General features: G+C 36.8%; 2 protein-coding genes and 1 long non-coding RNA gene across 12 annotated transcripts; 2 read left to right on the plus strand and 1 right to left on the minus strand.

Moving 5' to 3' along the window:
• Positions 1 to 3,366: 3,366 nt before the first annotated feature.
• LOC127495816 (uncharacterized) lies at positions 3,367 to 5,873 on the plus strand. The gene is made up of 4 exons (XR_007925189.1): positions 3,367 to 3,483; positions 3,822 to 4,091; positions 4,198 to 4,266; positions 4,730 to 5,873. It is a non-coding gene; the product is annotated as an uncharacterized LOC127495816 (long non-coding RNA).
• A 1,620-nt stretch (positions 5,874 to 7,493) lies between these two features.
• On the minus strand, positions 7,494 to 20,467 carry LOC127495820 (MAP kinase-interacting serine/threonine-protein kinase 2-like). Its single transcript, XM_051863156.1, has 14 exons — positions 20,311 to 20,467; positions 19,714 to 19,887; positions 19,526 to 19,601; positions 19,231 to 19,332; positions 18,933 to 19,030; positions 15,974 to 16,053; positions 15,490 to 15,563; positions 15,219 to 15,323; positions 15,068 to 15,123; positions 14,737 to 14,832; positions 11,148 to 11,342; positions 10,511 to 10,675; positions 10,348 to 10,388; positions 7,494 to 9,704 (listed from the first exon to the last, which is right to left on the minus strand). Exons 2-14 carry the CDS (start codon positions 19,762 to 19,764, stop codon positions 9,419 to 9,421), a joined length of 1,425 nt encoding a protein of 474 aa, XP_051719116.1. The 5' UTR covers positions 19,765 to 19,887; positions 20,311 to 20,467; the 3' UTR covers positions 7,494 to 9,418.
• Positions 20,468 to 22,029: 1,562 nt separating this feature from the next.
• LOC127495990 (zinc finger protein 414-like) lies at positions 22,030 to 27,512 on the plus strand. Of its 10 annotated transcripts, none has more exons than XM_051863499.1 (8): positions 22,030 to 22,194; positions 22,549 to 22,642; positions 22,713 to 22,844; positions 23,010 to 23,115; positions 23,701 to 24,245; positions 25,670 to 25,740; positions 26,357 to 26,509; positions 27,036 to 27,512. In XM_051863499.1, the coding sequence occupies exons 2-7, from the start codon at positions 22,633 to 22,635 to the stop codon at positions 26,450 to 26,452; spliced, it is 960 nt and encodes a 319-aa protein (XP_051719459.1). In that variant the 5' UTR covers positions 22,030 to 22,194; positions 22,549 to 22,632; the 3' UTR covers positions 26,453 to 26,509; positions 27,036 to 27,512. The 10 variants fall into 10 exon arrangements, with proteins under 10 accessions (XP_051719459.1, XP_051719452.1, XP_051719450.1 ...); XM_051863492.1 differs by lacking the exon at positions 25,670 to 25,740 and having other exon boundaries at positions 27,036 to 27,269; positions 27,400 to 27,512; XM_051863490.1 differs by lacking the exon at positions 25,670 to 25,740.
• The last annotated feature ends 171 nt before the right edge of the window (positions 27,513 to 27,683 follow it).

The raw sequence follows: 27,683 nt of genomic DNA on the forward strand, positions 1-27,683 counted from the left end.
AGACTGAACCGGGTGACGTAGAAACTGGTATCGACATGAAAACTAAGCTTGTAGCTACTGTACGTGGGTCAAACTCAATCATATTATGCAGCTTATTTTTATGTCCCCAACATTTTGTTTTAGTACACTGGATAAAATATAAAACTGACTTAAATCATGTTAGTTCGTTTATATAATTTATTTATTTATATAATTTATTTATATATATTTACACTACCGTAAAGTTTGAGGTTTTTACTGTTTATACTGTATTTTGATCAAATAAATGCATTAGAGCATAAGAACAATTAAACAGATTGTGTGATCCTTTAAAACAGATTCAATACTTTTGGTTGCCATTTAAACATGAAAACATGATGAAAACATTTACCCTGGCTATAATATCTATACCTTTTTATAGAAATACAACTCGGACACAATCATTTTTGAAAAGTTAAAAATGCGTAACAGAAATGACCCATATGCTTTCTTATTTTAAGTTTCAGCTATATTCAAAATAAGTAGCCTAAAAATAATTAAGCAGTGTTATGGGTAACGCATTACAAGTAACGCGAGGTAATAATCAGATTACCTTTTTTCAAGTAACTAGTAAAGTAACACACTACTTTTAAATTTACAGCAACATATCTGAGTTAATTTTTCAAATAGAGTAACTTTTCAAGTTACTTTGTTTTTATTGACTGACAGCTCTCCTGTCCCCATGTTGAAAGAAATCGTGAGTAGCTAAAAAGTGCAGAGGCATTGTGGGCGCTGTGTGAATGGTTATTGTAGTTCTAATTAGGCATTTGCTTTTATCCACCTTATTTTTCAAGTAAGGCGTTTTCTGTGAATGAGTGAGACTTCCGGTTTATTATCCGCTAGGCTACAGGGAAATAACAAGAAGAATATCAAAGTGCAGTAAACTGTAAAACTGTGCGCTACAAGCCAACATGTTTAAAATTAAGACAATACATTAAAATAATATGGTGGAAATACCAGTTTGCAATATCAAGCAGCATAACGAGCTTTTTTTGTACAGCTAAAAAATAACTGCCCTGTTGAAAAAAACAGCAAATGCTGGTTAAGGTAGGTTTTGAAGTTGGTATGCTGGTTTATGCTGGTCAAGTGCTGGTCCTAAACTGTTCCTATGCTGGTCCATGACCAGCATAAACCAGCTCAAAACAGCATACCAGCTTCAAAACCTACCTTACCAGCATATGCTGGTTTTTTCAACAGGGTGGAAGAGAATGACACCGGAAGCCAGACACATTAAAACTACAAATGGCCGCGCCGCTCTTACCTGAAAAATAAGGTAGATAGCATTTGTTTTTCATAAATTTTATCAGCTGAAAGTTTGTTTGAGCTGCGCCATCTACTGTACATGTGTGAATTTGCATTTCCTTCAGCCTGAGGTTTATTCATTAATTTCATTTTTGGTGTGAAAGGGCCTTTACATTTTCCAAAAATAGAACTTTTGGAGGTTTCGTTATAAAAATTAAAAAAAAGCAAGCCCAACCAAAGTAAGAAAAAGTAATGCAAAAGTAACATAACACATTACTTTCCATAGAAAGTAACTAAGTAAGCCTACTTTTTGAGGGAGTAACACAATATTGTAATGCATTACATCAGGGCTGTCAATTTAACACACTAATTTAATTAATTAGTTATGGGAAAATAAGGCATAAAATTATTTAAGGTATAAAATTATTTAGGCCTAACGCATTTAACCCTCATGTTGTGTTCCAGATCATTTTGACCCGGATTTTCCCCCCACCTTGTTACACTTGTTACCTACAAAAATTGCTTGTACATCGCTCATTATGCTATATTATCTATATATTATTATCGTTATTCTATATATTATAATCCAATCAGGTTTTAGGAAAAACCATTCCACAGAAACAGCACTGGTGAAAGTTCTAAACAATATATTACTGAGTCTGCTGTGTTAGTGCTGTTAGATTTGAATGTGGCGTTTGAAACGATCGGCCACTGCTCTGACCTCTTGTTTGGAGCACTGGGTGGGCATTCAGGGAAATGGTTTCAATCCTATTTTAATAGAAGGTTCTCTGTTAGTATTGGTGAATTTACTTCATATGCTTATGTGTGGTGTCCCTACAAGGTTCTATTTTTGCTCCGATTTTATTCTCCTGTATGTTTCCCTTGGGGTCAATTTTTAAGAAACACGGCATCTGCTTTCACTGTTAGGCTGACGATACCCAAATCTATCTGCCCCTGGGATCAAATAACATGGGTTTGGATACTCTGTTGGCTTGTCTAGTGGATGTAAAGGCCTGGATGTCCCTAAATTTTCTTCACCTCAATGAAGGCAATACAGAGATTATTGAATCTTCAGAAGCTGCTATCTCCCCTTGCTTAAATTTTGTCCATTTGTCTTTGTGTGTGAAACCAGTGAAGATCTTGGGCGTGTTTTTCAATAGTGCTTTCAGATTTGACAAACAGATTAGTACGGTAGTCAAAAACAGTTTTTTTCATCTCAGAGTCCTTTCTTTCTTTTAAGGACGGTATTAACCAAGCATCGTTAGCCATCCTTAATGGTGTGTGTAAATGAGAGCACATTACTCCAGTTATGATATTTCTGCATTGGCTCCCAATTCGTTACAGAAATGATTTTTAAAGTTTTGTTGCTGGTTTTTAAATCAGTGAATGGATTAGTTCCTGTATATATTTTCGATTTATTATCTGTTCACAATCCTAGCAAAAAGCAAAACTCAAAAGCAAAACTCAAAACCTATCTTTTTTCTTTGGCTTTTAATTGTAGCTAATTTGTGCTGTGTCTGGTCTGTTCTGTGTTGTAATTTATGTTGGTGTTAAATGTTGATGGTATTGATGGTACAGCACCTTGGTCAACAATTGTTGGTTTTAGTGGTGCTATAGCTAAATAAAGCTGAGTTGAGTTATCACCAAATATTGGTGTATTAGGTAGCTTTATAGCTGTACGTATCTGGTCTGGCCACCAGCTGCAATAATTATTTATGGTTCATTAAACGAGCATGAAATATCTGTAAAGCTTGGGGTTTTACAAAATTATCTTTAAAATACAGTATCTTGAAAAAGGGACGTTTATTTTTTTGCTGAGTTTATATAAATGTATATAAATGTCACCATAACATTAATTAGTCATACGTAGTCTAAATTTAGTCTTAAATATTGGCAAGATGATTGAAGTTTTTTGTTTGAATTCTCAATATGCTGTATGGCTGTAAATAAAAAAAAAATAGACCATTATACATGTTTTTGCAGGTGATGTTTCAGTTTGATGTCCTTTCTGTGATTTGGGGGATTTTTGTTACTTGAATGTATCAATCTCATTGCTCATCAACTGATAAAATACAAAGCCACAGCCTGAGTTATTTCCTATTGTTCACGACATGCTCTGCAGAGTCTATTTCTACTCGAACCTCAACGGGTGGTCGCAGTTCAGTTCAAACATGTGCTTTCTGAAATTCATTTTGCTGCTGTTGATTCCATCATATATAAGTGGTAAGTCTCAAAAAAGGTATATAGTAAAATGTTTTTTTTTTGTTTGTTGGTTTGTTTTTGACTGTATTTGGAGAGCTACATGTCTACAATAACTGTACATTTGTACATAACAACTAAAAATTTAACATTTGTAAATTACAAATTGTAAACAGTACTCTTGTAAATAACATATCTGTACATTCATTAAAACAATTATATATTTTTTCTACTACCGTATTATATTGCATTATTTCATTTTTTGTTTTCTGGAAGCTCCTGTCACCAAGACAGATTCCTTGTGTAAACATACTTGGCAATAAAGCTCTTACTGATTCTGATTCTGTCATTATTTCTTTTAGGTGGCTGTCAGTCCAACATTAGTGTAAGTGGAGGGCAGAATGTTTGCTACGGTCAAGACTTTAACCTCACATGTCAGTTTGCTTGCCATGGACTACAAAACCATGTAAAATTGGTGAAAGAGCAACAAATTGAGTGCAGAAAAGTGTCTTCAGATAATAGTATCACACTCTCTATGCAAGTTCATGGTGCAAATAGGAATCATTCAGGAACATATAGCTGCCAAACAGAGCCAGAGGATTCAATAAGCATGGCTTATGTAAGAGTGGAAGGTAAGTGTGAAATCCTCTCGGCCCATTGAACAAATTTAAACTGAATTTTTGAACATTTTTGACTAAGAACGTATTTTCTATTTTCTTTTTCTTTTCTGTGATTCAGACTGTGTTTTTCCTTCAAAATCAACATCATCCCCTCTGGCTACCACATACCAAAGCCCCACACCATCAAGTAAGTTTCTCCAATTAATAGACTTAATCCATCAGTATAGAGAATTTGGATTATTGAAATAAACCATAGCCTATATAACTTATGTTAATGGCTTTATTGGCTTTATCCAGGAATGTGATACAGATCAATATGCAGGATATAACTTACTGTTTGATAAATGTCTGTTGACAATTGTAATACAATATTACTTATCTCTCCTATTGTCCTGCTAAGAAAAAGCTCTGACCTGTGACTTGGGACAAACATTAGCAAGTAAAAAAAAAAAAAGGTTTACATACATGTGCCAGAGTAGATTATTATTGATTTTTTTTTTTAATTAAATATTGATAAAGTAACACAATTTTTATAAGAAAACTGCAACTGTTGTCCTTTTTCCTGGATATTTCAGTCACTTTTGGCATTTCATAATATTTAATGCATTCTATAACAACTTTAAGTGTGTTTTTCTATCTGTTTCTGTAAGGGATCTTGGCTCCAGGGCTGATATGGTACATACTGTTCAAGACAGGGGTTTTACTCATCGGGTCAATAACTGCAGCGCTGAAAGTCAGAAACACTGAAAAATGACAAGAATTTCTGTCATTTAAATTAAAATATGCTTCTAATAAATCATGTACTCCATGCATCTTCACTTGCATGCTGTTTTGCAAAATTCAGTATTCTTGTAAATGTCATGTAGTTGCTATAGCTTCTCTGTGTTGTTCATAAATCTAATGTCAGATGTTCTCATAGATCTTGTCCTTCTTAAAAGAGAGAATGCAAATCATGCCTTTTTGGACATACATGCCTAACTGGACCAGTTCTTGCTTTCTGTTAAAGATGATGATGTTAATATACAATATATTTTTCACAAGTACGGCTTTGTGAACTTGGCAGGTATCTCTCAGAATTTTTACAAAGTAAATAAATAAATATATATGATGAATATATATATGAATTCTCACAAATCTGCTTTCAAAGTGATATGGATCCCATCCTCTGATTCTTTGTGAAAGACAATTTTCTATACCCTTCTAGGATAGCTAATTTGAATTTTGAATTGAAATCAATTATTGCGTCTAACAGTTCAACAAAAAAGTTAAATGAGTTACATGTCCTTTGCCTTGCTAACTGTTTTTTTTTTTTTTTTTTTTTTTTTACCAGTGAAATGAATGTTTAGACAAAATAATGACGGGATTTCAACACTTGGGGGAGCTCGTGTCCGTAAACTCGGGAGGAGGCTTATTTCATGTAAACAGGATTAGATTGCATCTTTTTAAACGGAGGTTATACTTAAAGTCTGACACAGCCACTGCTACTTTCTTGCAAGATTAGGCTACCTTAAACCATTTTTAAAACCACCTTTAAAAACATTTTTTCGTAAGGGAATAATTACCTAATAATTTTATTGCAGTTTTACACACTTTCCCCCGGTTTCACAGACAAGGCTTAAGCTAGTCCCGGACTGAAATGCATGTTTGGGCTTTTTTAACTGAAAGCAACTTGCTCTGACATATCTTTAAATATGTCAGTGCCATTGTTTTGTCTCAAGATGCACTCCAGTAATGTTTTTTTCTAGTCTACGTTCATAAAAGATACTCAAATGCCCTAATTGAACTAAGGTCTAATCCTAAACCGGGCCATAGTTTCACAGACAGGATTAGGCATTCAATTAGGACATTTATGTAGCTTTTATAAACATGCCTTAGAAAAAACATTATTGGTGTGCATCTTGAGGCAAAACAATGACACTGACGTTTTAAGATATGGCAGTACAAGTTGCTTTCAGTTAAAAAAGCCCAAACATGCATTTTAGTCTGGGACTATAGGCTTAAACCTTGTCTGTGAAACCGGGGGATGATGTAGCAGTTAGTCTGAGCCGTGCATTCATTTGAACGGTGACAGCTATGTAGCAAATAAAATAAATAGAAAAATATTATCTGCTTTACCATTAGAAAAATGTTCTTGGCCCATAAGAAACTTTAATTAATGCTGTCAGTGTCACGTGACAAATCTACTTCACTGGTAAAAAGAAATAAATTGCTAATAAATTGCTAACAATATTGAAATACAAATGTAAATCCTATAAGAATAATATAAATTGTGAAATAATGTAAATAATTAGGCATTTTATTTATCGGTGTTTATTTATTTAGAAATTTCTCAAGTTTTTCGTCAGGTGTGTGATGTTCTTATTTTAATCTGATGTCATTACGTTGCTGTCTTGCCGCCAGCCAATCGCTGCACTGCTGATCACGGTTTCTAGTATCGATATTTATGCCCTTTCTAAATAACACAAGGACGCAAAGTAATATCAGACAATTTAATCCAGATATTTTAATCAAATCCGCCAATTCGCATGAAGAACCAAATTAGCCAGAGATCAGTTATCACGATTGGAAGAACTGGCATCTGTCAAATCATCTCAGATAGCCTATAAACGAGGTACGAATGGACCCCTGTTTTGAAAGTCTTGTAAATACACGTTTTTTAAATTGTCAGCCATATTTATCAGATGATACTTTTTTTTACTCTGATCAGCACGCAATAGTAGCTATACTGACACAATGGCACTGATCCATTTTGCCCCTTAAACTAATTAAACTAAGTTTAAACTAATAGACATCCTGTAGTATTGTTAGCATTGCCTGCAGTATCAGAAACTACCTTTAATTTATGCTTACGGGAAAAACATTCACTTTTGTAACAAATACTACATTAAATGTAAATCACCACTGAGAATAAAGAAATACATTCAGAAGCATTACAATTAGGCCTACATTTTTCCCCCAACACTTAAAAAAAAAAACCCCTCATGTTATGGCAAACTCAAGTGTTTATCAAAGCTGTGATATAAAAATGACCTCTGAGTGTGTCTACATGAAGGACAAAAGTTCAGTGATGTTTGTGAGAGACGAACAAATGAGAAGTAATTTGTGTGAATTAAAACATTTTAATTAGAGAGAGAGAGAGAGAGAGAGAGAGAGAGAGAGAGAGAGAGAGAGAGAGGTAAACAACAACAAAAAAAGTCATTTAAAAAGTTCAAGGAACATTCCACAGCACAAGATAATGGGCCTGGTCTGTGTCTATCTGAATTAGGGGAGGATAAAAATAAGCTGATTATTAAAGCATATTTACAGATGCAGATGTTCTCTTCTAACACAATTTAAATGAACTTTGTGTATGCTGTTTGTTTGTCATCCTAAAATAATAATAATCCCCTGAGCTTAGGTAGTCAATTATGAGAGTGCTTTTACAAAAAAAAAAAAAAAAAAAAAGAATCAGATAAATAAAAGTAACAACTGTAGTTGAACATTTTTCCATGTTTTTTTTTTTTTTTTTTTTTTTTATTTTGGCCCCCCTGGGTCAGATGCAAAACAAAAAAAAAGGTACAACCACATGAAAATACATGAAATACATGAAAAACACGAAAGCTACACCAGTGGTCCATAAAATGAGTGTAGAGGGGGCATCTATGAAAATGCAATGCCAAATAAAATAAAAACAAAAACAAAAATGAGGTCTTTCTCAGAAGGAAGACTAAACTCAGCATATTCCATCTTCCAATGTGGTTTCCATAAGGAAGAGAAAAAGGGAGAAAAAAAAAAAAAAAAAAACCCCTCAATTATAGGCTTTGCTTCACTCAGAGTGAGTAGGAGCACTTGGTTTTGTTCCTGGTTGATCGGCATATTTGCTTGTGACATTATATATGAGAAAAACCAAATCAAACATTAAAGTGTCTACAGTCATTATAGACAACAGCCAGCCTTTGATCTGTAAATTGGCACTTATTGGGAAAAAAAAAAGGGGGGGGGGCTCATTTTCTCATAATACAACTTCAACAACTTTTAAAAACAAATAGACAAACACTTAAAAAAAAAAAAAGGAAGATGAAAATCTCCCTTCCTAACATAAAAAAATAAAAGGGGGGAATAAAAAAAATAATAATAATATAGCAGCACAGCACATTGGTGTCTGGAGGTTTCCTGTATATCTGAGCTTCACCTTTCTCTCAGATGTCTGTCTACAAGCACAAAAAGGAGGCTAACAGAGGACTTAAGGTCTTCATGGAATAAATCACCTTTATTCAAACAGTGAATGGAGTCATTGACAGAGCCCGTGTGTTCACGAAATGTTCAATGACTAACTGAATGAATGAATGGTGAACGGAGCTGGAAATACAAATGCTAGAGACTTTCTCAGAATTTGCTGTAGAGCCTTGAAAATGCACCTCTGTCAATTCCTCAAAACCCCCATGGCATGGCATGACATTTCAGGTCAAAAGGGGAGGAAACAAAAAGGGGGTGGAAATATGATTGTGCAACCAATTCCTGTTTTCCTGAGAGGCCAAGTACAGAAATTGTGCTGCCTCCCTGAAAGAAGCTAAACTTTCCAGTGCAAGGACAGGACATGTAAAACACCAATTAATGAACTAACGTAAAATGGGTTTCAGCTTTAAAATCTGCTTTGGTTGTTCATTCAGAGAGAGATCCTGAGGTTTCTACTGAAAACACTGCTCAGATTTGCTTTTGGCAGAAAACAAGTGTTTTTACAGTAACACAGTGGACTGAAATTTGTAAATGAGGTCCTTGATAAATAAATTAAGGATAGAGAACCCTGCACAACATGGCTGCAATTTCTGCCCTGAATAACTTGAATGAATGATAAATTAATTTGCCACTTAAGTCCCAGCAACAGTCCCAGCAACACTTAAGTCCCATACATATTCACAGTCTGCCATCACTATCACTGTGTGACTTTGTGAAGAAAAAAATAAGTCTGCATAAGTACAAATTATTCAGTTGCTGGGGGTCCCGTGTACGCAAACAGCAAAAGAGTTTTTTCTGATGCTTCGAAATTAAATGGCTTATGTGGGGTCCAGCTTTAGATGAATGGAAGCAGCTTGTGTCCTTTGATGCTCGTGCTTTTCGTAAACATTTTGTTATATTGACAGATTCTAGGGACTTTCAGACGTCAACAAGTCTTTTTCCAGCCACAACAGCCTTTTTATCGAATCAAAACTGAACAGGGCCTTTGAGGTGCTTCAAGTGCTACATGAGAGTCCTTCCGACAAAGTAATTGGGCAGAGAGGTCAGAGGTCAACACACTGCCTAGTTGAAGATTCTGATAAAGTTCATCAGGGATGACCAGAGGCTGGAGAAGGTGGTAAAGATCAGGCACAGTCGCCCACGATCACAAGTGGAGCGAGGAGCTGGCGCAGTTCAGAAGCACACACCGGCCCTCGGTGCTGGCTGCCTGCGGTCTTCCTGCGGCAGGCCAGCTTGGACCTGGAGGGAGGGGACAGCAGCATGGAGCCAGAGCTGCTGGAGAGGAGATGGGGGGAGGAAAGCTCCTTGTCTAGCTGCTGCTGCTCCTCGCTCTCTTCCCTCTCAGCCAGCTGCCGGTTCATGGCTACGGCCTGCCCTGCAAAGAACGTCAGGTCCTGAGCACTACCGCCCCTAGAGAAAGGACATTGATGGCCAGGACAGCATGAATATTAATGAACTGGTATTTACAGTCAAAACTATTGCAGCTGGATAATGGGATTCAGAAACATTATTAAAGGCCCCGATATTCTTCCAGCAGAATCAAAAAACGAACTTGTGTGACAAAATCCAAACAAAATCAGACAGAGTTCAAATTCTGCCAAAGCAGAGTTCGTTCGGGGATTGTTTTGGAAGTGTGAAATTCCTGGGGAGGGGGGTTATATAGAAATAAAATAATTCACTCCGGCTAAACCCATTCAAACTGCCATTGGTCTGTAGCCATTATGTATAGCTAAGTGTGCTTCTAATCAAAAGTGACATGCACACACCTTTAAGTTTAATACTATAAAGCTGCTTTCTTTATAGTACTTTATACAATAGATTCCTTTATAAATAAACCTGACTTGGCCAAATTGAAGAGCTCGTTTTCTCAACACAGTCATTTTTGTTGTGTTTATATTTTGTTATTGAGAGGAAAGTGCGTAGCACGCATTTACATATGTGGGCGACATTGGGATGTTCGCTAACAGTATACCACTCATTTCAAACTTAGAGCACAGTGAAAAAAGAACTTTGCTGTAGGTATATCAGAGCCTTTAGTCTGCACTTTACCCACCTCTGATGTAGTATGGACGCAGACACAGCGTTTGGTGCACACTAAAATGAAGGACAACAGAAATGGGTCACTAAACACGATTTACAAGTCAAAGAAGCAAATATGTGTTAACTAGGTTAAATAACGTCACCAGAGTCCTAGAGATGGGAGGGAATGGACATACCCCTTTAACCCATGGGTGCTGCAGCACTTGAGCGGCACTGAGGCGGTCTTTGGCATCCCGTACCAACAGCTTGGTGATGAGGTCTTTGGCTGCAGGGGATATGTGTGCCCAGTCCTTCTCAGGAAACTCATATTTGCCTTCCTGAATACTCTCAAACAGCATGCTCTGTGGACGCATTGTGATGAATGGTATTAAAAATCCAATCTGAAGTAGTATCAGGGAATTTTTTTTCCTACTGGCCTGGTCAGCCCAGTGGTTCAGATTTTTACTTTCCCTGCCACAAAAATAACTATTTATTGATTGATTTCATTGCGCTCTTCCCTTAAAAAAAAAAAAAAAAAAAATAATATTTATTTTATATTATATATATTATATATATATATATTATATATATATATATATATATATTTATTTATTTTGTAACGATACCACTGCAAAAACTACTAGCCAAACTAATGTAAAGTTAAAACATTAAAGAAATAAAAAGTGATTTACCCCAGGCCAATCCCTGGCTTTGAAACAAGATGGCTAGACCAGGTCCTACTGGGTCTTTCATACTACAATTCTTCGGAAAGTTTTGAACTTTCAGTACTTTCGATACTGAATGATTTCCCAGAAAACTAGATGTGTGGTGTACCTGGCAGGCTTGGCAGGGCTCTCCCCAATCCCAACCGCAGTCTGTTCCACAGCGACCCACAAAGGGCGGGTATCCACTCAGCATGATGTAGAGGATGACGCCGAGGCTCCACAGGTCACAGCGCTTATCGTAGATGCTAGCTTCTTCATTAAAGGCTTCCACCACCTCAGGGGCCATGTATTCAGCTGAGCCACACTGTAGGAATAAAATAAACTCTTTAGTATGTACTGTAAAAGCCCTCAGACATACAAAGGAATGTCCATAAATCTCCCACATGGTTTTTAAATGCCACAAATACACTATTGGGGTAGAGCAGAGAGGAACAATCCACCCTCAAGTTCTGGTTTCACTTCATGTTTACAACATATACACTCATTACTACATCCCATCAGAGTGTCCCTAGTTTGGACAACAAGTTCTGATGTACGGTAACGAATCACAAGATGAGCAACCTAGAGCTATCATTTGTCAGAACTGTCAGCACTCCCTCATCTAGGCCTCTCCTGTTTGCTTTCACCTGCGGAGGCATTATCAAGTTCATTGTTCTGAGTTAAGCTGGGGTGGCCTGATCCAATTCAGACCTGGGAGCGTCAGGGGACAACTGTTCCAGCAGGGACCACAGGCAGCTGTCTGCACTGCGTCATGTGGAAACTAGGCCAAAAGGTTGCTGCTCGAGGGGAAAAAAAGAAAAAGGATTTAAGCTGCTCTACACCGGCTGGGGATAAACAAGCCCCAACCCTGCTTGAGTGTTACATAACACACACATACAAATGGACACCCTGAATGGTGCACTAATAATTAATGCAACAGACAAAAACACTGAGGAGGTTAGCAGTTTAGCAGGACAAGCAGACCGGTTTATTTTTATGGAAGTGCAGCGGTCTGGTAAAAAATTGTTACACAACTACTGCATGAGTCACTGATGCAAACGGAGGAAGCTGCAGACATTATGCCGATGTTTCTGTGCAGACCTAGGGGGAGGAGACTACGTGTCCTCAAATATCCTAAATATCAGGCTGGACTGCCTTCCCTCTGACCCTGACAAATCTAAGCCCAAGCCTTGGTAACCTCGCAAGCACACTCCATGTTCCCTCAAACCATCAGAGCTCTGTAAATCTGTCAGGGGAATCACTTTCAAGGAAACGAGATAGCTGGCAAAAATAGAGTGTGCTGTGATAAAATGCGACTGTGTGCTTTTTCCGTAAGAGGATTGGCCAGTTGATCTTATGACACAATGCCTTTGTAATCAGAAGTAGGAGCTATTGGTTAAACAATTGAAGCTAATAAAAGATCACCTGATAGTGGAAGTGCAATTGGACCCCTTTCACTAGGGACACAGTGGTGCACTGTGATTCAACAAACCGAGAGTCCAGCAGTGATCCCCAATTGTCAGTTTATTGCCCAGCTGATTCTGCTTTCAGCATGACTGAACTCTTACATAATGCTCCTCTGTGCAAGAGGAATCTTAGGAGTGTCACACAAAGCAGTCTGTTGCTTATGAGCAGCCCCACCCACTTCCTCCTGTCATTAAAAAGGAAAAACAAGTGTTTCCAGACAACATGTAGGCTACAGAGGTAGGATTAGCAAGTGATACACAAAGACGATAAGTCATCTTGTTTATATCAGTGACCTCAACCACTGTTAGTTAGCGCTGACATTGCATCAGTCTCAATAACAGTATGTTCTTAGATGGTTTGTGAAGGGAATGTTATCATGGCAAAAGAGGACTTAAGCTCTGGCAAAACCAGGGACTTTCCCTGGTTTCTATTCTAGCAAGTAAAACCACAGTTGTGGGTGAAAAGTGTAACAAAAAGAGTTAAGGGGAAAATCAACCACAGAGTATTTAAAAGGGACAGTTCACACAAAAATGAAAACTGTCAAATACTTGTAGCCATAAGACTTTTGTTCAAGCATGTTTGAGGTCCTGCAGACCAGATTTTATGTATGAACAAAACACTACATTAAATCGATTCATCATATGAAGTTATAATGATTCTTCAAAAGACTTGGATTAGACTGCTTGATTCATAAGGATTGCTTTTAAGATGTCTTTGAGAAGCGTCAAATTTTAGTGGAATAGCTTTCAATGGAGGGACAGAAAGCTCAGGTTTCATTAAAAACATCTCCATTTGTGTTTTGAAGATGAACGAAAGTTAAGGTTTTAGAACAACATGAGTTGGTAAATGACGACAATTTTCATTTTTGTTGAACTAGGCTTTTCGCCTGGTATGCCTCAGAGGGAAAAGTCATTTCAAATGAGTTATTGTATACAAAAGTAAAAAGCCATGTAGAACTATGTCATGGATCTGTTCTTGAACATCCTGGTGCAGTTATGATCGAATAAAAAAAGTAAACGGAAAGGGTACACCATCCAAGTTCTGTCCCACCCTGTTTCAGTTGTAGACATCAGGAAGAATAGACTGTACAAAACCACAAGCCTGTAGTAACCCAGTCTGAGTGCTATAAAAGTGTCTGAAAACCCCAGGGTATGGTGGGAAGAGGGAGATATGGGTGAAAAGACTTCCATGAGGAATTTTGTTTATGCTCTCTGTACATGAAGGTATTCACATTAAAAGACCTTTGCCTGTTCCCTTCAGACTTTGAGAGTTAATAAAACTACTTTAGGTCTACGGTTCCTTGATCTGTAATCTTGACATAATTGTGTGACCTATGGTAACGCTTCATCAAAACAAATGTTGAAACTTCACAAAACTCAGTTACTGGAGGCGATCACTTGAAGGTTTATTGGCTGTAGCTTTAAAGCAATAACCTTTATCTCTGCTGTTCTTATTTTGATAGAGGACAACAGTACAGTGAAGCAGCAATAAAAATGACATTTAAACACTGGCTAGTTTTAGTGACTTGATTTAAGTACACCAAGAATTAAATGTAAGTGAAATAAGTTTAATTTGTGGGTGTTTGCAAGTTCTCAAAAGTCCTCACAACCTTTAAAGTGTTAGTTCAAATGAAAAATCTGTCATTTATTATATCATTCCACATCCGTAAAACCTTCGTTCATCTTTGGAACAAACTCAGATATTTTTGATGAAGTGTAAGAAGTTTCTGTTTCTCCATAGATATCCAACGCAACTACCACTCCAAGGTCCAGAAAGGTAGGAAAAAGACATCATTAAAGGACTCCATGTGACCCCAGTGGCTTAAACTAAATTTTTTGAAGGGACACGAGTGCTTCGTTTGTGCTCTTGATTTTTGTAAGTAAAGTGGTAAATTATTTTTTTTTTGCGCAAACAAAGCACTCGCGTCACTTCATAAAATTGGGATAAAACCACTGGAGTCACATGGAGTACTTAAATGATGTCTTTTTCCTACCTTTCTGGACATTGGAGTGGTAATTGTGCAGGATCTCTATGGAGGGACAGAAACCTCTCGGATTTCATCAAAAACATCTTAATTTGTGTTCCGAAGATGAACAAAGATTCTCCTCTTAAAATGGGTTTCTGACTACTTTTTCCTACCCCTGTCTTACAATCACCCGTCCTATAACTCTTTTAGTCATGTTTTAACAATTTCAAACACTTTAATAGCATTACAGAATCAAGAAGCTAATATCCTCCTGGGTTAAACTCACCGGAGTCAAAAGTTCAGGGGTGGAGATGGGAGAGCTGTCACTATTCAGTTTGATCCCACTACCCAAATCAAAATCACAGATCTTCACTGGAGAAATCTACAGAAAAGAAAAAGAAAAAGCAAGTTAAGAAGAGTGTTGCATTGAGTATTCCTAAACCGGGTCAATTCATGTCCTGTTCAACAGCTCAAAAAAAAAAAAAAAAAAAAAAAAAAAAACACAGCACAAAATGTTACTGTACCCAACAGATTCGTCAAAAATCTGGTCAGAAATGCAGTGCATGTTTGTTCTCCTCAGATGTCTCATGTCTCCTCGTGTACAGAGAGAGACTCACCCTGTCACTATGCTCACAGAGGATGTTCTCTGGCTTTAGGTCTCGATGCGCCATCCCTAGAACAAGTAGAAGACATAATGAATAATCATCTATGTTGGTAATGTATAGACTGCATGAAGACATTGTATGCATCATTAATAAAGATCCCAACCTTTGTTATGGAGGAAGTCCAGAGCACTGGCGATGTCCTGCACCACTATGCTGGCTTCCTGCTCATTGAAGTGTTGTCTTCGGTGTATGTGAGTCAATATAGAACCTGAGAAAATAAATAAATGCATGAAGATTGCTGATATTTTAGATTATCAAAAGTTCAAAGTTTTCATTTTCTCATGATCCTTCAGAAATAATTCTAATATGCTGACTTGGTGCTCAAGAAAAAAAAAAAAAGATAAATATATTTAATAAACCCACACACCACTTACCGCCTCTCAGTTTTTCAAAGACCAAATAAAATTTGTCCTCTTCCTCAAAGTATTCCACCAGTTCCAAAATGTTTCTGTGGTGAGAAATTATATTAACATTAGGCATTGTAACATGTCATCTTAAAAGGATTTTCAAATGAGCTTCACAAGCTTTGTTCCAAAACCTAGTAAGCAGTATTGCGACGTCTATGTAGGCAGCTACTTTCTACAGCAGCATCTTAACAGTCACAAGACTTGACCCACAATTGATTTTTATAGTTTGCCATTACCATGTTGCTAAGCTAACTGCATAATACTCCAAGAATAAAGATACACAACTTCGGGTAATCAATTTCTAATTACATTCAAACTATTTAATTAACACTTTAGTTTACAAACAGTATTAAATGAAGTTTTTCTCCCTTGTCCACCATCTTGGATTCATTTTTACCCACAAAATGAGGTATCAGAAAGGACCAATAGTCTTACACAGAGCTTTCCGTACCTGTGGCCCTGACACTGGTAGAGCATTTCCACCTCCCTGAAGACACGGCTCCGACTGTGGCCCGGCCTCTTCTCAATTATCTGTATAACATTGGAACATCATCTTAATTACCTAATACAAACCCAAGGAAGGACACAGTTCTGCAAATCAAGGTCAGAGCACAATGAGTCTGTTTCGATGGGCTCTTTTGCTACCTGGAGACAGCCCTTTAAGTACACATTTGCTTTTAAGTGGCAAAACTCTCAGACATGTCCACGTCATCTCAGTATTCAGCTTGAGTCGACAGATCTGCGTGTCCCTTTGTGGATCACCCACGCACAGCATGTGTGGGAGATTAGCAAGCACACAGATGACACGCCACTGCTCGTCTACAAAAGAACATCTCAGACCACTGATTCAGCAGGTCACCACATGGTCATCAGGCTTTACAAGCCAGCAGACTAGACAGATGATCAGGTTTCACAACATTCAGGGCACCCAGGGCATATGTAATGTACAGCGTAGTGGCAGGTTCTTAAATCACAAACAAAGGGTTGACTAATGTTGCGATCAAGTCATGTTGTAAAGACTGTACTTACGAGTTGAACGCACATGAATGCCACCACAAAGTCGTACATAGGAGTGGGAAACTCTATCTTCTTTAAGCCCAGAGTTTACTAGTTGGGGGCGTGTCACTGAGAATGGCAGAATACCACAATTCTTAGAGATATTTAGCAGTGACATCGCCAGGCTATTTACAACAAAATAAGCTAATTGCCTGCACAAAATATAATAGCATTGTAATATAACAATATATGTAAAGCAAAACACACCTGATGCACATTCTTTGTTCTTCATTTTGTATATAGTTTATAAAACCATGCTGTATTTTTGTGTAGTTAATTAAAAGACGGTACACCGCCATCTTGTTCTGACGAAAGTGATTTGAATGCACCGGACGTCATAAACATGACTTCCCAACTCGTAAATACGAACTTCCCAGGAGACCTACTATTGACGAACCAAATGAATAAAACCAAATCATGCCACCAATTTTCTGGTTTTGTTTACTGGGTGCAGATCCATCACCAGGCCAACTGGGAATGTTGTGATAAGTGGTGTATAGCAGTTAATTTAAATAGCACTGCTTAAATCTCACAAAATGTCTATTAAATTTTACACTGCCATACAAAAGTATGGGGGGTTGGTAAGGTTTTTTTGTTTTTTGTTTTTTAAAAAAGCACAAATAAAAGTTTTGCATTTATTTGATCAAAAATACAGCAAAAACAATTTAAAATAAATTCTTTTTGAATATATTTTTAAAAATGTTTTTTTTTTTTTTCCTGTGATGCAAAGCTAAAATTTTCAGGATCATTACTCCAGTCTTCAGTGTCATATGATCCTTAAGAAAACATCATTGTTGAAAACAGTTCTGCTGAGTAATACGTTAAATGGAAATTCGCAATTTTTCTTTGAATAGAAAGTTAAAAACATAAAATAAAAAAAAAATTAAAAAAAAAACAGTTTTTATTTTTAACAATTATTTTATAAACGTCTTAATGGTCACTTTTTAATCAATTTAGTGCATCCTTGCTGAAAATTTTTTTTGTTGTTTGAAAAGAAATTAATACTTGCTGACCCCAGACTTTTGAATGGTAGTGTATATTTCTGTAGGGCTTGTGCTTACAAGATGTGTTGCCCCCATTTCCAAACATTTCAACCCAATTACACAATTCACATTATATGGGATGCAAATTACAAATAATCTCAACAGGGAAACTACAAACTTTCCCCAACTTCTAGAAGAGCACCAGCTATTTAACAATATTCCATGACATCAGCCATGTGGAGAACCTGCGGTTTTCAATTTTGTTTTTTCTTTTGGTAAGTTACAGAACATTTGCTATGAAATGCCACATGAATGTCCTGCACATGCTTTATTTAGTCCCCTTCCGTTTCCATAATATTACCTTTCCATCTACTAGAGGTCAAACAGATGTAACGAGAGGAACCACACTGCTTTTTCAAAGATTACATGTCCTGCTGCACAATAACAACAATTGAAAAGAGGAAGTTTCTCTGCTGAACAGGCACTATAGTCATTTATTTTTGTTTCACAGCTGCAGCAGCAGGACAGTAGCTGGAAGGCCAAAGTTCCAGAGAGAAGTACACATAACACAACGCATAAACAAAAACGGCTTATAAGAACACAGCTCAAATCAAAGCTAGTGTCCGGTATTTCCTGATGAGGGCTGAAACACTGATACAGAGCCATCTGTCCCAGCATAAACCCCCTCTTATTCTTATGTAACGCTCTACATTGAAGGCAGGACACATAACTAAGAGCCAAAATTTGCTTGCTTACTTTCCTCAATACATACACCTAGTGTCAAACACATCTTGGAGTGTTCATAAATAAAAACACAAATTTAAGAGAAGATACTAACAATGTTCACCTGCAATCCAAAGTTACCTCGATTTAGATGCAACTTTTGTAGCAGAATTCACTCTAAAGATGGTAATTTGACCATTTTAAATATATATAAAATATTGTATTGAAATTATGATATATTTTATATAAGCATTTTGATTTGCTTCCTTCTTTAAGCCTTTTATTTTCTCATCGGTTAGCACATTATCTATGCATTGCTCACTCTACAAAACTACGCTGCAGTAATATTAAACTTTCTTTAAAAAAAAATAAATAAAAAAATAAGTGTCATGATGAGTGACATCACAAGATCAGCTCAGATCATTTAACACACTTCGGCAAATACCACAAGTCTGATTTGGCTATGATCTGGTATTGTGACAGCAAAATCAGAGCAATAATCATGTAAGGAGGGTATTTTGCTTTTGTAACTGGAGTTTAATCTGTACATAGATAAGACTAATTATTTGATAGCCACATGAACAGTGATAATTTGTTTAGCAATGTGCCGTTTTAACATTAACACTAAAAGAGGGTGTTGATACTTGCCTTAACTGCATAGTCTTTATTGGTGATCAGATTGATGCAGGTCTGTACAACGGCATAAGCCCCTTCTCCAAGAACCTCATTTTGCAGTTTGTAAACATCTGTTAAAAAAAAAAAAAAAAAATTCACACACACACACACACACACACACACATATATATTTATATATATATATATATTATATATATATATATATATATATATATATATATATATATATATATATATATATATATATATCCTCTACAGACAGTGAAGCTTAACTCCAGGCTCGAGAATTTACAAAACAAAAAAAGCTTGCCTTCAAAACGTCCAGAGAAACTGTCAGTGGCTCTGCATCTTTTTTTCTTCTTATTTCTTTTCTTGGCATCAGGGATATCAATGGGCTTGCTGGATGGCATGACTTGTAAAAAAAAAAAAAAGTTAAGATAAACAATGTGTGGCAAGTTCATCCCTCTAATCTACTATGAACTTTGACTAACACAGAATGAGTTCTTGAGGAGATATCTCTTATCTCTACCTCCTTAGTTTACATCAACCATTAGGAATGACAATAACTGTCGATATTAATTAAACAGGAGGCAAAATAGCTGTACCAGGCCTTGACGAGAGGTCTAACTTGAAGGAGGATTCTGAATCTATGAATTCATCAGTCTTGAAAGGATTTTGCCCCTGGGAACAGGAAGACAGGAACACTTCTGTCAAGTGTCACAAATTTAAGTCCGCCATTTCACATTCACTCACGCCATTAAAACACTTTCTGTCAGAATAGCAAGTAACCAACCTTGAAGGAGCGATGGAATCCTGTGACCTCTGTGATTTTGTTTTGCACCATGTTTTCGAATGGTCAGATGATGGAGTCCAGCTTGGTGCCTAAATCAGTGCAGTGGCTCCTTTAAATCAATTATTTATCACCTCTGATCTGATCACCTCAAGGTGGTCATGCAACAGATGACTCCTGCATACACAGGGAGATAAAAACAGCATTAATATGGGTTCAGACACTCTTCCAGTGAGACAGATAATCTGGAGTCTCAGAGATAGAGATAACTACAAGAGAAGAGAAAAGCTCTTGTACAACTTTTTTCTTCATTATTATTTTTTTCATATTGCAAGAGTCAGCAGTCAGAAATTTGACATGCAACAAATGTATTAACTTGATATTAAAATCGAGTAATATCAACTGATAAGTCTTATGTATGTTTACAGTCCGTTCAGTATTAGTTTACAAGGTATCAGTAGCTGTTTTAATCAAGCTGACCGAGTAACCTACCCTCAGAGCTGCATGTGGTTGCATTTAGAAAGTAATGGGCTGGAGTTTATTTGCTCAAAAAGAGTTCTCAGAATCATTTCATAGGCAGAGGAAAGCGTTTCATCTTACCCCGTTACTAGCCGTGAGGCGCCAGCGTTCACGCCGTTGCTCCAACCCACCGTTTAATAAGTTCCTACTATGTGTTTGTCAATTGTAAGCTAATCTTGAGAGCACAACGCATATATAAGGTTTTATCCCGCACTCCGCCCACTCTATATGCAACATCCAATCAAAATGATAGCTTAGAAAGTCAGAATTGAAAACTCAGAACACTATTGGACATTTCATTTCAGGGGCGAGGCATCCCTATCCCTACGTCATCTATTCAGAAACAAAACTGGACAGGCGATTTAGTGGCAAATTCAGTGGACTTGTTTATTGCCCCATCTACTGTACAGTAGATAAATTAACACAGTTAGATTTGAGGCAACAAATATTTTCTAGCTGTTTCTCACACTTTTAACTAAAACAAAAGCCAAAACTTTACAGATTAATTTATAAATAATTAATTGTTACCATAAGACATTTGGCCTTGCAATAAACATGGTAATATATATATTTTTCGTGTTAGGTCAATTATTGTACCTGTGGTTAGGAGTTACATTTTTAAAACGGATGACTGCAACTTTCTTAAGTAAAAAGAGTGTTTTTATTTACTGTCATAAAAATATGTGTATAGTTTGAATTAAGTATGGTTGGGAACAGCTATTAGAGAAGGGGGTTTCAAACTGTGTTATTGTTATATTTTAAAAATTATATTATTTTTTTGGCGGGGGGAGGGGGCAACCTTTTTATTTTGCATTATTTTAATATAACGTAATTTAAATTAATTTAAATAATTTTAAACAATTTCATCTTGGTTTAGAACCACTGGTCTATAGGCTGGCAGGATGTGTGGATCACTGCAGCCATCTGCTGGTCATTTAGGTTAATTAAGTCTAAATACCATAACGTTTCAAAATAAATGCTTTAAGTTGTGTGAAACATATTCAGCACCATACAATGTCACAGATCACTATTTTCCAAACACAAAATTAGATCAAATAACCTCAAAACTGTTTCGACTTACTAAATATTAAAAATTATGATATTCGGATGAAATGTTAAATTAAGAAGAGCATAGTCTTTATTAAATGTGTTGAGATGAGATTTTGTGCCATCTATGTTCAAAAGAAGAAAAAAAATTCGAATCAATTTCTGCTAATAATTAGAAGTGTAGCTGAGCTAAACTTCTTTAAAAAAAAAAAAAAAAAAAACAATGTTAAACAACATCAAACATGTATAGAAATAGTGTTTGGAAAGCAACTGTAACAAATTGTACTTATCTCATTTACTTGCCATGTCTACAAGCTGTGTCAACAATTATAGGATTTCCCTTGACATTTTGGAGCCTTCTGGTTGCTCAACTACAGACAGGAAGACATATAATAGCAGGAAAACCTTTTAGACTGCCAAAGTCATTGAATATTTTAGAAAAAAAACAAGTAGGTATTACTGTAGAACCACGAGCTGCACAAAATATATAGAAAATACCCTCAAGATGCCACTCCCACTAGCATAATGTTTTTATTCTATCCACAAAATTGCAGACTGAGCAGTATTTTTAATTCCTGTCTTTTTATTAATCGCTATGTTGTGGATAACAAATGAACTAAAACTAAAATTTGCTACAAAAATAAAATCGGTTGTAAAAATAAAAATGTCAAAATCAGAAACTCTGAGTTGCGTGCAGTTTTGAATAAAAATGGAAATGAAAAATAATAATCATCGTCTGTCAGTCATCAGTAAACAGCACGAACTGGAACGCGCGAACGTATGTTCTCGCGATATTTAAAGATGAACGTATCGCACGTAGCCAGGGTGGAAATGCGATCTAGTTTGGTAACGTCTTTCATTTGAATTAATGTCTATTTTTGAAAAGAAGCTTTGAAAACTTCGAGAAATCCATTCATAGTAAGTGTCATGATCAGTGTGCACTATAAATAATTGCTCATTGAATACATGTATTCTAAGCAGATAATGTGATAATTTGTTGTTGTCTGCTAGCTCGTGCGTCTGCTGGCTGTCTGCGCACGTCCCTGATTGTTTACGTTAGTGAGATGATCTATTAGTTTCGTCAGTAAAGTCAATGGGTTGCTTATTGTTTGAACATTGTTATTGAACAAATGCATGTTACTCTACACTAATTGCTTTTAAGTCTACTGTGTTGTTACTCTTTGCACACCCACATTAGAACTTACTACGTGCCATTCACTGAAAGTGCATGAGCATTAATGCACTATATCATATTTTATCTCATTTATCTAGTCTGAACTAGAGCAATTGTTATCTTAAAGTGCAGTTCTGGCTGGAAAAGCATCGATTCCACTTCCTCAACTCTAAGCAATCACCATGATGGAAGGTATGTCAATATTAGTGCTATGTTTTAATTTGCTGTTTCAGTGTTCATGCATAGTAAAACCTATTTTAAGTAGCAGACAATGTTCCACCAGGCTGTCAAATGTCCTGCTCGTTTTATGGGTGCAAGAGGACCTACAACAGTCCAGAAGCATTGAATAGTCATCTTCAGGACCATCAAAAGAACACTGCCCAGTCTCTTCCAGGTGTGTATATATATATATATATATATATATATATATATATATATATTGTACTAGTGCTCTTGATGGATGAAATGCTGTTTGTAATCGTTTAATCAGTTAATTTATCGTCACGAAAAGTGTCACGTCAGCAATTTGATGTCAGATGTACTCTCCTTTATTCTTTAGGAAAAGCTTTCCTGTGCTCTCAAATAGGATGTGATGGTTCATTCAACAACATGCAGCAGCTCATGGAACATATGAGACACCATCACAAGCCAAATTATTTTTTCTTGTGAGTTCCGCTTTGCATTTAGGCTTCTTTCTTAATAAGGATACATTCATTTTTAAATTGTCTCTATTTCTACTCTTCTAAATATAGTTTATTTTGTTGATACCTTTGGAAAGGTTTTAATCAAGTTAACCCAAATTTATTTTTATATATTTTTTTAGAAGAAACAAGTCTTGAATATCATATTTAGTTTCTATAACAAATTGTAATAGCACATGTATGATTTTTGCTATGAAAATAGCCAAAGAAGCTGTCATGGCATTAAAAATAAACAAACATTTCACTCTTTCTTCCCATTGTTTTTATATCTGGAACCATATTATTTCAAGGAACTTTCTTAGTCCTAATGTCTTTAAAAATGTTCTCAAAATCTCACTAACCAATTTACAGTTTTCTTTTATCAATGTATTTTTATTTTTTCATATACATTTTCATACTTTTTTGTGATTTGATGTTTTCTTTTACTATTGATTCATTTATTTTTCATTTTTAAAACTTTTTTTTTAATCCCCAATCATTTACTTCTGTTTTTTAATAATATATTTCAGCTTTATGCTTCCCTGTTACCATTATTTCTATGCCCTTTAGGTGCGAGAGCTGCAGGGCCAAACTGCGTTCTTACCGCACTCTCCTCAAACACCTGCAGACCTGTGCCAAGGTTGCTAAGAATAAGGCTGCAGTAAAGACAGAGCCTGACGCAGAGCCCACCGGTGTTACTCTCACTTCTGGTGACATGGAACCATCTGGACCCATCTTAGCCCCAAATATACCCGAGGAGATGGAGTCTATGCCATCTATGCCCTCTTTAGCAACACATTCAACACCGGCAAACATGCCAGTAACCCAGCGGCCCCCAGAAAACAGTGCTTTCGCTAACCTGACCCCTGCAGGCCCTGCATCTCTGCTCCTTGCCACTCTAAATTCTGCCTCGACCCAAAATCTTCCTTGCAAACCAGAATCCCCCTACAGCCCCTTTCCACCCACTCTGTCTCCTGTTAACCCAGCTATCCTGCCAGATCCAGGGCAGCAGCAGCAGCAGCAGAGGTCTCCCAGGTCTGGTCCTCCCAGTCTGCCCTCTTCACCGCCCCTGCCGTCATCGCCAGGATCAAATGCAGTCTGGAGGAAGAACCAAGGTGAATGGATCTCATAAAGCTTTCCTCTGTGAGTGAGGAAAGCCGACTTAAAAGGTTAGTTCACCTAAAAATTTAATTTCTGTCATTATTACTGTCACCATCATGTCGTTCCACACCCATAAGACCTTCGTTCATCTTTGGAAACCAAATTAAGATATTTTTGATGAAATCCGAGAGTTGTCTGACTCGTCCATAGACAGCAATTTAACCACCACTTTCAAGGTCCAGGAAGGTACTAAAGATTACAACAGTCAACGTGACTGCAGTGGTTCAACCTTAATTTTATGAAGCAACGAGAATACTTATTGTGCACAAAAATAAAACAAATATAACGACTTTATTCAACAATATCTTGCTGTTCACGTGAGCAGCACGATGCATGCATGTGATGCTGACACAGGAGACAGCCAATACTGAGCCGGCATTCTGACGTAGAACCTAGAAGCACTACATGTAAACAGCGTATGAGAATGACACAGAAGTGAAGATATTGTTCAATAAAGTCGTTCTTTTTGTTTTGTTTTTGCGCACAAAGTATTCTCATCGCTGGTTGAACCACTGTAGTCACGTCGACTTTAATGATGTCATTAGTACCTTTCTGGACCTTGAAAGTGGTGGTTAAATTGCTGTCTATGGAGGAGTCACACAGTCCTCGGATTTCATCAAAAATATCTTAATTTGTGTTCCGACGATGAACAAAGGTCTTACGAGTGTGGAACGACATGAGGGTGAGTAATTAATGACAGAATTTTCATTTTTGGGTGAACTAACCCTTGAAAGAAAGTGTCATTGCTCACAATGGGTCTCATTCACTATCCATGTGTATGCACAGATTTGTTCAGGAATATCTGATCATGATTCATCAATAACTTTCATACAAATTTTTTTCTTGTAAGAACAACTGAAATCACATATGATCACATATATTATGTACATATATACACAATGTGTTAAGATGAAATTTTAGATATAATATGCTGCCAAGGAAAGTTTGTGCAGAAAGCCCTTAAATTGAGATTGTTTGGGCATGCTTTATGCAAATCACTAACCTTGGGCACACATTTGCTCTTTTAGAATACTCCATATTCATTAACATTAGAACAAGGTTAACAAATCCATGTGTATACACATGTGTTGTAAACTATAAGTGAATTTTTTTTCATAAGAAGCTCTCCAGTGCACATAAATCTGAATAACCCATGCAATTATTAGTGAATGAGACCCAGTGTTCCTTAAATCATCCTACATTTTAGACGCTGTTCACCTGTGTATTTTCCAGTTTGCTCAACTGATCTCACCTGCTTATCAACAGGTGTGAGTCCTTTTTAAAGGGAATTTGTAAGTCACTTGGGGGGAAATGCCTAAGCCTTGGCCATGGCCACTTTGAGTGAACTGTGTTTTGTCATGTTGCACTGTCCTGCCAGACCCGCCCGGGCCCCTTTTGCACAGATGGAACTCTCCAAGCAGTCAGAGTTTAAGTAGAGATGAAGTCCAGGTGAGGCACAGAGAATCCACACACACATTGCTTGAGGGAACAATCAGATCATCCCTCAAATGATACTTTAGATGCTAATTCTCCTTCCCTTCCCCTGCTTTAACCGGTCTTAGTGTTTCACTGGGTGTGCCATCTAGCTGCACGACTCAGTCCACTCCCATCCGATCCTAAATGCATATGTCCGGGGGCTTCACTAACATGTAATGAGACATCAGAGAGTCTGCTTTTAGGGCCAGTGTTCCTTTACTTCCCTTTTCCCTTCCCATTAGCATTTTGCAAATATAAGGTGGTCATTTCTGGCAAGAGATGGTGCTGTATCATAATAATCGATCATGTGTGGAGATGTTGAGAGTGCTTAATCCCAACACCTATGTGCCCATTTTCATCCGTCTAAACTGGGTTTAATCATTTTGATTGTGTGAATAATATTGCTTTTGTATATGAGCTGATGTCAGTGATTATTGGGGTTCTTTTTCCAGCTCAAGTCAATCATGTTTTTACTGGTGAAGGTTCTGTTTCTGTCTACAAACATTCTCATTGAACATATAACCATAAATATGATCGTCTTTGTGTTAGTTTTGATTTTAATGACTCGCCCATTAATTAAATCTTTCAGCTCAGTCCTTCAACTGCCGCATCCTGTGGGAACACACAAGAGGGCGATACAGCTGCCTACAGTGTGGCCACTGCACCCCAGACCGGGGGGAGATGACCGCTCACATTGAAGGCCAGCACAGGAACCCAGGTGGCAAAGTGAACGGTGATCATGGTATGATTCCCTACTTCAAAATTTTAATTATTATCCTTTTAATGAATTCAGTACACTTTCACTTTGTATTTCATTGGGTTAAGGCTGGAATAAACTACACAACTTTTGCACAGATTTTTGCTCTGATTTGCAGTCTGGACGAGTTGACGCAAGTTGCTGAAAGCCAGAGCCAGCCTGCAGATTTTGGGCAGTCGGAGTTGACAGATTTAGCAGAAAGTCACGTAGTGTATAATGGGCACAGAGTATTATTTTTATTAGCTTTAGACTCTGATTCCATGCAGTCGGAGGATATCAAACAGGAGGATATTTTAGAACACATTTGTCATACATCTCCTAGCATCTAGGCGCATGTTTCTGCACAAGTTTGTTGTGCTCGGAGCGACTTGAAGTGTATGATGTTTGCTGTTTTAAAATCTGTTCAGATTTTCAAAGTCATGTAGTGTATTCCAGCCTTGAGTCTTTTGAAAATAATTACACAATGTGGTGACATCATCTCACCAGACTGAACCTTCTGTGCATTTTACAGATACAGAGATTGGCACTGCTTCTTTACTGGCTAAGACTTCACTGCACACTGAGAACTCAACTTATACACAGCTCTAGCATGAAATGAGATACGAAACCTGCTGATTGACAAAGAAATTTTGTTGTAGCTTTTTATACAGAGAGAGCAACTCAGTGTTTTCATTTGACTGTTAGTGTGGACTTCAAGAATCTCTATGATCTGGATCTGTCACAAGTTCTGCATGCCTTGTCTTCAGTAAGCATTTGTCAGTCATCTTAGAAAAAGACTTGTTAGGTTTCATTATATAATTTGGAATTGCATATAAATAACCTGAGTAATGTTGTAATATTATGTCACCTACATTTTTTTTAAAATCTTTTTGCAGGAGGCTGTATCTCCAGAACCGTATTCATGTTTAAAAAAGAAATCTTGGCCACTTGTAATTGTTTCTGTAGTGTTTACTACCTGCAAATAAAGCCTGTTAGAAAAAATGAAAAAGTGTGATGGGAGTTTATATGATTTTAATATCTTGCATGATTTTCTGTGGTGGAATTTAAGTATTTAATAGTCTGTTTATAAATTGTATAATTTCACTTTTATAGTGTAATTAAATAGATCTTTTAAAAATACTTTCAGAACTTCGCGAAAGAAAGTTATTGAAAACCTTTA

The sequence above is a fragment of the Ctenopharyngodon idella genome, chromosome 15, assembly GCF_019924925.1.
Source record: "Ctenopharyngodon idella isolate HZGC_01 chromosome 15, HZGC01, whole genome shotgun sequence".
Classification (NCBI taxonomy): Eukaryota; Metazoa; Chordata; class Actinopteri; order Cypriniformes; family Xenocyprididae; genus Ctenopharyngodon; species Ctenopharyngodon idella.

Coding starts and splice junctions, on each gene's coding strand:
- LOC127495820 (XM_051863156.1), bottom strand. CDS start 19,764: ATGGTGCAAAACAAAATCACAGAGGTCACAGGATTCCATCGCTCCTTC. Junction 19,333..19,525: donor AGACCTCTCGTCAAGGCCTG/GTACAGCTATTT, acceptor TTTTTTTACAAG/TCATGCCATCCAGCAAGCCC. Junction 10,676..11,147: donor AGCCCTGCCAAGCCTGCCAG/GTACACCACACA, acceptor ATGCGTCCACAG/AGCATGCTGTTTGAGAGTAT.
- LOC127495990 (XM_051863490.1), top strand. Junction 22,845..23,009: donor CACTGCCCAGTCTCTTCCAG/GTGTGTATATAT, acceptor TTTATTCTTTAG/GAAAAGCTTTCCTGTGCTCT. Junction 24,246..26,356: donor AGTCTGGAGGAAGAACCAAG/GTGAATGGATCT, acceptor TAAATCTTTCAG/CTCAGTCCTTCAACTGCCGC.